Source organism: Bombina bombina, chromosome 4 (genome assembly GCF_027579735.1).
Source record: "Bombina bombina isolate aBomBom1 chromosome 4, aBomBom1.pri, whole genome shotgun sequence".
NCBI classification, from domain to species: domain Eukaryota; kingdom Metazoa; phylum Chordata; class Amphibia; order Anura; family Bombinatoridae; genus Bombina; species Bombina bombina.
The window spans coordinates 518056680-518068737 of NC_069502.1; the positions used below are offsets into that span (position 1 = coordinate 518056680).

General features: G+C 32.9%; 1 protein-coding gene across 2 annotated transcripts in view; it reads left to right on the top strand.

The window, feature by feature from the left end:
* Nucleotides 1-12058, top strand: part of RIMS1 (regulating synaptic membrane exocytosis 1) — an 831266-nt gene that overhangs the window by 557578 nt on the left and 261630 nt on the right. For both annotated transcript variants that reach the window (XM_053710432.1, XM_053710433.1), the window contains one exon: nt 2494-2523. In XM_053710432.1, the coding sequence (XP_053566407.1) occupies nt 2494-2523 (30 nt within the window). The remainder of the gene's footprint in view (nt 1-2493; nt 2524-12058) is intronic.

Below are 12058 nucleotides of genomic sequence, written 5' to 3' on the forward strand. Positions count from 1 at the left end.
TACAACTGTGTTTTATAAATGTAATATTCTAATTCGAATGCTACATTCGAATGTCACATTCGAATTTGAAATAGTATTTCTAGTCTAATACTGTGTTTTAAATGTAATATTCGAAATCGAATGTGACATTCGAATTCGAATGTCACATTCGAAATCGAAATAGTATTTCTTGTCTAATACTGTGTTTTTGAAATGTAATATTCTAATTCGAATGTGACATTTGAATTTGAAATAGTATTTCTAGTTTGCAACTGTGTTTAATAAATGAGATATTCGATTAGAATGTGATATTCGATTCGAATGTGACATTCAAATTCAAAATAGTATTTCTAGTCTAATACTGTGTTTTATAAATGTAATATTCAAATTCGAATGTGATTTTCGATTTGAATGTGATATTCAATTTGAATGTGACATTCGAATTCGAAATAGTGTTTCTAGTCCACAATTGTGTTTTATAAATGTAATATTCGAATTTGAAAGTGACATTCGAATTCGAATGTGACATTCGAATTTGAATGTGAGATTTGAAAACTGTAAATAACATTCGAAAATCGATTTTTTAAGAATATTCGTTCTTATCAACATTCTATTATGTAAATCGAATTTCTACAATAACATTCGTTCTAACATTCCAATTCGAATATAAACACATTCGCCCATCCCTAGTCAAATCTAGTCCTTCAGCTATAGCAACTTCCTTGAAACAGCTTCTTTTTTAACAATTGTTTAAGCTATTTCTTGGTGTGGTTATCAGAGTGAGTGAGTTACAAGGATATAAAAATTAAAGAACCATGGGCAATTAGGGCCACATATACTACAACATGTGTTATGTGCTGTTTTGATTACATTGAAGTTAAATAACAGTAGAATAGAATATCCATTACACAGATCCTACACAAATTGATGTAGGAGAGTTTTACTACTTTGTCCACATTGAGACAAAATTATGTGGTATTTATGCCTCACCAAGTCCTAGCACAGATCACTGATGAGGTCAAAGGGATATAAAAGTTGTTTTCATTGTTGTAATAAAAAACAATAATCAATTTGTTTAATTGCAATATGTACCGTTTATCATTTATAACCTTTTAGTTATTTTAGTTTTTTTACTTAATTTGGGAAGGGTCTATTACTTTCTGTCAAAGTCTCATGCTGCTCAGTAGAGGATTTTAGCTGCAAAATCATGGTACAATAGTACTTAAGTTCTGTGATGTCTGCTTGCTTATCTAGCTGTAGGTGGTGGCTACACTGAGAATTTGTAAGTGCTCATTTATCAAGAAATTAAGTAAGTGTGTTGCTTTTTTTCTTTCTTTTTATGTTTATTTTGATTTAACATATTTTTCTACTAAAGGAGCACTGTTTTATGTCCCTTTAACTGTTAACCTTCTAATACAAATGCCTACCTCTGTACTTAATTATTCAGAAAATACTTTTGAAATCTGTTTTTTATTTTGTTGTTTGACAGATACATTTTAAATAAGCAAATGAAAGTGGATAACATTTACAAACTTTTGTATTTAGATCGACTGCTGCGTTTAGAGTACTTAATGAATATCCAGTACATTGTGGTTATAACAGCAGGTTGCTATAAATAAAATCCTTTATGTAAAGTCACATGTGACTTTTAAAGGTTTACATTATCTTAAAATGCAGCATAGTTTTGTAACCATAGCTTTTAGTGCATGTGAATAAATTATCTACTCATAAACAGGTGCATACTACCATTTCTATATCTCCAAAATGTATGATATGGTTAAGAAATATGTCCAAAGCAATTCATTTAAATATTATTCCCATTTGCTTTTCATGAATTTATGGTAAAAGGAAATCAATAGTAGTGTTTTGTAATTATAAGCATACTTATTATAGTAGACAAAAATAAGTTGGGTTTTAATTATGGGTTGGGTTGATGTCCATGTATTAGAACAGAGACCTAATATACAATTTTCCTTTTTTTGAAACTTGTGCATCTTTGTACCAATTGTTTTTCTCATTTTAAGAGTATTACTTGTAAAGTATGTATTTTTACCACAAGTTACCATGTTTATTAATGTGTTTTTCTGTGGACATTTTCATGATGCATTGTAAATCTGTTGTATAAATTGTTGAAATGATAAATGAAAAAAATAACAGACACTAAGTTTGGATCATTAATCATTTAGAAGAAATCTTTGATGACCTAATTAACTTATAAATATAATTTCTACAAAAAAGATTACATTGTTAAACACATTTTAAAACTTCATAAAAGAAAAAAAGATCATTCAGATGGTAAAGCTAAAACCTAAGAACTATATGTTTCATAAAGTAAACACAGTGTTTTCTTGTACTTATTTTATGTTACTTTTAAAAAAAATAATAAAATTTATTTTCATCATGTATTTTACAGCATACAGTATATTTTTCATTGTCTTTCTAACATGTCTGATTTCTACTCTGCTGATTTCTTTTTTTTTGTTTTTCATCATTCTATGCATTAAATCATTGAAGATCCAGAGAGTTATGGGTTATCTTCAAAAGGTAAATAGGAGTTTATGTAATATTTTCATCAATCTGTTTAATAATTTAGCTGTAGTTTGTATGTTAGAATTTCATATACTAGGATAGTTGTCAGAGAAGAAATCATGTCTGCCCACATTTCTTCTGAAGTGTAAGCTTTTAATAAATAATTTTAGGATCCTTATCCCAGACATTATTTAAATCACTTGCAATATTTCCCCTTAAAGACTCTACTGGATGTCTATTCCATGAACCAATCGCAATATTTTTAAAGAAGTGTCTTTCCTGTATAATGTATAAAATACATATTTACATCTTTAAAATTAATTTGTGATACAAATATAGATATTTTTGTTTTGTTAAAAATAATGAATGGAAATGTAAGGTTCAGACCTTTATTAAAATGTAGTCATGTTCTAAAAAAATAGAACTTACACTAATTGCAAGTGTGGACAAATAAGTTATTAAAATCCCATGCCCCTTATCAATACATTCTTTCTTACCCAAAAAGTAAAATAATAGAGTTGTATATTTCTTGATATGACTACTTGTTTAGGTTTTTAAACAAATATTGTAAAAGAGCAAACATTAATACAGCATACACTGATAATGTGAAGAGATACCTTAGAAAAAAAATGTATTGCATATATGAAAGATTAGCAAATAATATGTTAAGCATCATTTTTTTGGCATTGAAAAGTCCTTGCAAATGTTATTTGAATGTGAAATAAAATTAGAAGAAAGTTTGAGTGTACATGATATTTGAGTAAATGTGTCAATTCCTACAGCTGTTCCTATTTGTGGACAGGGGCATGCCTCCAAGTACTTAAAACAAGGCCTACGTTTATTTGGTATAGCCCAAATAGCAGTCCAGTGCCAATGTGGATAAAGGATGAGCAGCTCTATGACCACTGCTCTGCCCATAAACCATGTATATAGACAAAATAGAGGGGCACCATTTACAAAGTAGGCCTATTCCATTTAGTCCATATGTATGTAAGATGTTCAGAACTGCAACGTTTTGGGACACAGCCCTTAATTATGCATACAAACAATTTGTGTTTCATCATAATTTTATACCCTATGTGGTTAACTGTTTTAACCTTTGATATTCCAACATCCTTTATTCAGTCTTAAATATCAACATCTACTTAATTTGCAACCAACACTAATAATAATTTAAAATTAATACATATATTATTTACCATTACAATATGATCTCCTTTCTTTACAAACCTGCAAAGAACTCAAACTCTAAAGTATCCCAAACCTAGAGTTCAAAATATAGACTAGTACATATCCATATTCATACCCTCAGGGTTACAATGGTTAACTATGGTTAACAGCAGTTATGAAGCAGCGGTCACATAGACCGCTGCTCCATAACCTGTCTGCCTGCTCTGAGCAGACGGACAGACATCGCGTGCAATGCTGAATACAGCGAGCGTATTGCTCGCCGTATTCAGTGAGGTCTGGTGGACCTGATCCGCACTGTTGGATCAGGTCCGCCAGACTTTCTTAAATAGGGGCCCATGACTCCACCTAGGGTGTAAAATTATGATGAATTACAAATGTCTGTATGTATGATTAAGGGCAGTGTCCCAAAATGTTGCCGTTCTGTGCTTCTTGTCCTTGTAAAATAAATATGGACTACATTTATTTAGCACCAGCAAATCTACAATACATTTTTTAAAAAATAATTGTTTCAAAATGTATAAACTGTGTAAAATGTTAAATACAAATTAAATTATTTTTTTAAGTTTTTTCTTCCCACAATTTGCATGATAATAGGGCATAGGCTGTCAGAAGTCATTATATAATATAATATAATATTATTAATGCTACCAAGGCTATAGCACAAAGCAAAGCAACACATATATATCATATATAATATATAATATGGGTTTACTTGGCATTGAAGATAGCCTCTTACTATAAAGTTAATAATATTCGGTAGGTCTTTGCCAAGTTTCCATATACTAGAAGCTTTACCTTACTCTGTTTCAGGTTGCTTACTTATTTGTCTGTGACAAATATGGTTTCAAGAAAAAAACAAAAAAAAACAAAATGGAAGTCCACAACAATGAAAACTGAATATATGCCCAAATGATGTTGAATTATCAAATGTGTCACTGTGCCATTTATAATATAATATTTCCATAAATCTAAAAGTAAGAATAAGACCTATAGTCACCCCATTACACACTTATGTAAACCAGCTGTATTTTTAGATGCTAAATTGCCATGGAACAGGTTTGGGTGGCTGTATTGTATTAATAGATCTTGAGTCTTTGTTCAGAAATGAACTGGAAAGTAACCATTTTGCTTTTCTAAAAAGACCATTCCACAGAAACAAAGCTGCATAGCTAAAAGATTGCACATGTTTTGGGGGATTCTTTGCACATTTGTTTTAGACAGTTACTAATGGAAGAATGTGTATTGAGATGTAGTGCCTTTAGATATCATGCAGAGCTTTGTTAACTATCAGGCACAAATAAGTGTGTACCATTTTTTGGCAACCAGTGTAGGGACTGGAGAATGGGTACAGAGGGGCAAACTTTTGACTGGCCTATTAGCAGTCTTGCTACAACTAGGTGGAGGCAATGAAGTAGCTTTACTGGAAGAGAAAACAGGAATAAATAAGATATTGGAGCCTTCAGGCTCACCGGAAATAGCAGTTGTGAAACAGAGGTCTTAAGATTGCTGCTCCTTAACTGGTCTGCTGCCTCTGAAACTGCGGACATCAATCCGCCGGATCATATACGATTGCGTTGTTTGACACCCCCTGCTAGCGACTGCAAATGCAGCGTATGCTGTCTGCCTTCAGCAATGTCTGTTGAACATGATCCGCTGTGCGGATCATGTCGGACAGACATTTGATAAATCGGCCCCAGTATGTTATTCACATGAAATATACATTACTGTCATCTTTATGTTCACAAGATATATAACTGTTGGATTGATCTGACATTTATACTATAAATCAGTTCAAAATTCATTATTGATCTATTTAATCAATTTTGTATTTTTTATTCTCTTCTTTTCAAATATGTAGATATTAAAAAATAATAGAGTAACGGCTTAAAGTAGAATTAAATTTTAATATATTTTATTTCAACTACTTTTGACTTAAGTTTTGTAGTTTCCTGCTTTGAATATAATAAGAGACTAGTGAAAATGTAATATATTATTTACAATTAAGTAGGTAATTCAGGAATTGTTCACTTAATCAATTTACAATTTAAATATTTAAAAGTTAAAAAAAAATGTTCTTTACCATTTACAGTACTTATTTATTTTGCAATTCACCCTTACTGCCATAATATGGCCTTACTTCTTTAGTTTCTCTTGAAGAAGGGCAGTTAAGATTTTTTTTTGAACCAGTAAAAATCCACAATATTATACTTGGAAGTAACATTGTCCATTACTATAACAGAAATTGTACAATTGTATTTTTCTCTTCTTGAATGTAGATATACACTAGGTGGCAAACGTATTAAATTATTTATCTACAAAATTCTCTGTAGTCTTAAAGGGACAGTCTACCATAGAATTGTTATTGTTTTAAAAGATAGATAATCCCTTTATTACCCATTCCCCAGTTTTGCATAACCAACACAGTTATATAAATATACGTTTTACCTCTGTGATTACCTTGTATCTAGGAACCTTCTTCCAGCCCCCTGATCACATGACTGACTGTTTATTATCTATTGTCTTAAATGTAGCATTGTGTTGTGCTAAATCTTAAATAACCCCCTGTGCCTGAACACAGTGTTATCTATATGGCCCACGTGCACTTTCTGTCTCTTTGTGTTGAAAAGAGATTTAAAAAGCATGTGATAAGAGGCAGCCCTCAAAGGCTTAGGAATTAGCATATGAGCCTACCTATGTTTAGTTTAAACTAAGAATACCAAGAGAAAAAAGCAAATTTGATGATACAAGTAAATTGGAAAGTTGATTAAAATTAAAATTCCTATCTGAATAATGAAAGTTTAATTTATACTAGACTGTCCCTTTAAATGGTGAATTTTGTAGAAACATTATTAAATAAACTTTTCTTATTTTATGTATACATTTCTAATACTGGATAGGTCCTCCTTTGCCCCCAGAACAGCCTGAATTATTCATGGAATGGAATCAAGAAGATGCTGGAAATATTCCTGAAATGTTCTGGTCCATTGTAACATGATAGGATCACATTGTTTCAGGAGATTTGTTAGTTGTTGTCCTTTTCCACTGCATCCCAAAGGTGCTCTATTGGATTGGAATCTGTTAATTTTGGAGGCCATTGGAAGACAATAAATTCATTGGGCTCCATGTAAAAAATGATAGGTGAATTCAAAAGATAGTAAATTATTACCACTGCACTGAAAATATCTTGGATTCCAAAGCAATGTACATTAATTACAGTTACAAATACAAATGTCTGATGTATACACACCTAAGTAAGGAATACATTACTCCATCAGAAGGGATCTAATTTAAAATCAGAATAAATCACTCAAATATATACATTCATTTTTATGTAATACAATGTTAAAATGCACTATAAGGATCCTTCAAAATTATAAAAAATATTTTGAGCAGTATAAGCTGATAGCACTTTGGATCATATAAGTAGTTGGGAAACAACCCTAAAATTTGTTTGGGAACTTATAAGTAACCTGGATTAACATTAACCCATAGTGGGAAGGTATTTACCAACTTAAAAGTGGTTTGGTTCTTCTTATAATACAATATTATTTTTTATGAAGACACTCTCATATAAACTTTTGATGGATTTTTTAATTTTTATTTTATGGTCTATTTTCTTTTTCTTTTTTTTTATAGTTTAGTGGGATCATTCTAGTAATTTAAAAATGAATGCATATATTGTTATTTTTCGTGATTTCTGGTGAGTTCTTTTGATCTTTTCAATTAGATTCCTTCTGACAGAGTAAAGTGTCATTAGGTGAATATGAATCAGACATTTTTTACTTACAAGGAGCTGGGCGAACAAGATTCCTAATGTATAGCATCCGCTACTTGCATGTTCTATTGCAAAAGGATTTCCTTGTACAATGCTGCCCCTGCTCTCCCCTAAGAGGTTAAGAAGCAGTGGTTGCATGACGGCTGCTACTTACATTGTGGTAAGCAGGCACGCATGAGCTCCAAAGCAGCATTTGATGCTTAATACATGGAGCCCACACCTGCATTGTACATGGTGCCCAATGTTATGCTCATGGAACCTATTTTAAATGACGGGCTCCATGTATTAAGCAGTGAACACCTTTGTGGTGCAGGCTAACATGCAAGCCTGCTTATCACAATTTAATAAACAACAGTCACTGGCATTCAGGGTGATTGACCGGTCCTGCAAGAGCAGTGAGTGGAGTTGCACTCATGGTGTGCTTTGTGTTATTGTATCTTAATCTGCTGAAAGTAGCAACTAGATGATGGGTAGATTGTTGCCATAAAGGGGTGCACATGATTAGCAACCATAATAAGTTGAGACATTTAAAATGGCCAATTGTTATTAAGGGGATTAATGTGTGCCAAAATATTCCCTACATCATTACACCACTAGCAGCCGCATGAACTTGACACAAGGCAGGATAAATCCATGTTGAGTGCACCAAATTCAGTTATCACTGTAATCTGTATGTTTCAGCAGAAACTGAAATTTGTCACCCATACAAATGCCCCTTTAGGGGCAATGGGTAGTTAAGGTTTTTTTTAGTGTTAGTTTTTATTTTTTATTTTGGGTGGTTTGGTGGGTGGGGGGGAGTTACTATTGGCGGGGCTTAGTATTATTATAATGTAAAATAGCTGTTTAATTTAGGGCAATGCCCTACAAAAGGCCCTTTTAAGGGCTATGTGTAGTTTAGTTTTGATTAGGGGGTGTTTATATTTTGGGGGGCTTTTTTATTTTTATAGGGGTATTAGATTAGGTTTATTTTTTTATTTTTGATAATTTGGTTTATTTTTTTCTGTAAATTTAAACATTTTTATTTTTTGTAATTTTAGATTTATTTATTTTAATTTAATCCTAAATACTGTTAGGATTTTTTATTTCAGTTTTAACTTAGTATTTTATTATTTTATTTAATTGGGGTTAATTAGGGGGTGTTAGGTTAGGGGGCTTAGTGATTAAATTAGTTTATTGCGAAGTGGGGGTTGGCAGTTTAGCGGTTAATAGGTTAATTAGGTTTATTGCGTTGTGGGAGGTTGGCGGTTTAGGAGTTAATAGGTTAATTACGTTTATTGTGTTGTGGGGGGATGGTGGTTTAGGGGTTAATCACTTTATTAGGCAGTTTGCGATGGGGGATGGCGGATTAAGGGTTAATACATTTATTAGTTAGATTGCAATGTGGGTGAATGGCGGATTAGGGGTTAATAGTTTAATTAGGTATATTGCATTGTGGGGGTTTGGCGGTTTAGGGTTTAATACTTTTATTATTAGTTGCAATGTGTGATGATGGCGGATATAGGGTTTTTTATGTGTCTGGTTTATTTTTGGGAGGCGGGTTAGACTTTTACTTGCGATGTAGGATTTTTTTGTGTTTTTATTATGTGCTGGCAGTTTCTAAACTGCCGTAAGTCACTGGCGACTCCAGAAATGTGTATTTCCGCACATTTCTGGGCATCACCATTTTATCCGGTTTACGGTAGTTTATGAACTGCCGGCAGGGTTTATGTGATTCCCCGATGTGTGAGGTGAATTTATGGGCGACACGGGTTTCAGCAGTTACACTGAAGCCTGCGCTGCATATGTAATCTACATTGGCAGTTTTCCAGTCTTTCGGAACAATTCCTGTTAACTGTGACTGATTAAATACATTAGCTAATGGAGTAGCGATAACGGATTGAAGTTCTCTCAGAACCCTTGGATAAAAATGATCTGGACCCACAGACTTATTTACTTTTATTATAAAGCCCTTGAAAACTCTTCTTCTGTAAAAAGAAAAGTACTACTCACATTATCATTTAAAGTAACATCACTTAATAGAATCTTAATAGAATCTCACTATCTTTACCATCTGTTGTAAGAACTGAACAAAAGTAATTATTTAGACAGTTTGCTATTTATCTCCTTCCACTACTCTATTATCAGTCTTGAGTCTTACTATCCCTCTGTTAGTTTTGATCTTTTCACTGATATATCTAAAGAAGGTTTTGTCACCATTTTTACAGATTGTGCTATTTTCTCTTCTGTATCAGCTGTGATCCCTATTTTTACTTATCGTCTTCTGAGCCAGTGAGTTTGAATTTTTTATAGACTGTCTTTTTTGTCTTAACTGTTTGTTCTACTTCTCTTGAAAACCATATTGGTTTTCTTTTACTTTTACAAGCAAGCCTAAAGGCTGTGACACACCTCACTTCTGAAGTTCTAATATTTCAACTCTGAGCGCTCAGCTACGCCACCTGACGCGGCTGAGCGCACAGATATGAAAAGGCAGGACACACTGAGTGAGCACAGCCGCATCAACAAACTGTGTGCCACGCTGCTCTCAGTGTGTCACAGCCTTTATACAGTGTTTAGTTGCATTTAGAATAGCATTTTAAAAATATTCCCACTGTTTTGAACTCCTGTAATCTGTGCCATCCATTTTAGAGATTCATTTAGGTATTTGCCAATGTAAGACAAATCAGTCAATACCTTTGCATGAATATTAAACCATACAAACTGATGATCACTAGAGCCTACGTTCTCACCCACAGACACTACAGATACTATTTTACAGTTTGTAAGTACTACATCGAATATAGCTCCTTTATGTGTTGGGTATTTTACTAGTTGTTCAAGAGATTCCCCTTGTAAAGATTACAGAATATACTTACTTTTATTTGATTTAGCAAAGGGTACTTCCCAGTCTACATCAGGCATATTAAAGTCCCCCACTACTATAACCTTGCCCTTCGTTCTGATTTTGGCTATTTCATCAATTAATATTTGACCTGATGCTTCATCTTGTAACGGAGGCCTATTTACTACCCCCTATTCTAAACATCTGTTTCCCTTCTGTTTCTATAGTTACCCAAACACTTTCTACATTGTCATTGGTTTTTACAATTTCAGTTACTTTAATATTTTATTTCAAGTACAGAGCAACTCACCCCTGCCCTTTTTTGCCTACTCTCTTTTTTATTTTTTTAGACAAAATGTAACTAGGTATTACTGTTTCCCAGTTGTGAGAGTCATTGTACCATGTCTCTGTTATAGCTACCTAATCCAACTTATCTTGAATCATCATTGCTGTAAGTTCAGTTCATTTATTTATTAAACTGCAAGCATTTGTGCACATTGCATGAACAAATCTAGAATTGTCAAATCCTTATGCATGGTCAATATATCCCCTGCTTACATTTTTCAAAGTCTTTGCTCCTAAATGTAGTGTTTCTTTTTTTATTAAATAAACTAGAATGTAAACTTTAGTTGACTGTTTTGTCATGCTCTGGGGGGCAGGTGGGTATGTTAACATAGTTTTTAAATTCTTTACTCAGAACTCCTGTCCCTTTAATACCCAGATGCAAACCATCCTTCTTATACAAGCTACTGTTACGCCACTATATATATATATATATATATATATATATATATATATATATATATATATATATATATATATATTTGTATTGTTCAGCTTTAGCAGCATGTATCTTCCACACAGATCTTGATAAAAAAAAACTTTGCTGACGACAGGCTACTCAGAGGCATTTTCAACTTGATGTAATAGTTATAAAAATGTAATTTAAACTCCCTGCTTCCCATGAATCTTTATAGGGCTTACAGAAAGCATCTTCTCTGAGAACTTGCAAGATTTATCACAGTGCTACCAAACACTACTAAAACCACTGAAGTGAAAGTAAATAAAAATTCTGCACAGTTTTGCTAGTTTATATTGTTACATTTGCATGTATACATTTTAGACATTTTCAGGGCAATACATACCTGCAAACACTACAGAGGGAAAGGGCTACGTGGATATGCTAATAGATTTGGGGATACTTTAAACACAAGGAACACTTTTTATTATCTCACTTGTTGTCGCTACAAAACTTGTTTTACACATTATAAAATTGGTAAAGAGAATGCATATTTTACATATCAGAAACCAAAATACAGAGTACTGTGTCTCCTTCTTTACCTGAAACGTAGAGAAGGCCTTTTAGTAAGCTACAGAGCTTTCATGGAGCATTTTCATTTAAAGAATCTTGTATGGAAGTGAAATGACACTAACAGGCCAGAATTTGTGCGTTTTCCTTTATTTTCTGTGAATGAGCTACATCGTGATTTACACACAGGCTATTCCAGTAACAGCAGCCACATATGACAAGTAGTTTGTGGAGAAGATAACAAGTAAGCTGGGGCTTTATATGGTTGATTGGAGAATTATTTATTTTTCCATATTTAAAAGGCCAAGTTGATACAATAGGAAAACAAGCAGGGAGAGGCAGGTACTATATGCAGGCTTGGCTAGACAGGTGTGATGTTAAGCTGGTCCAGGCAGGATTAAGAAACTGTTTGTTCATGAAGCACTAGGCAAATATGGCCACTACATAAATGCAGGAT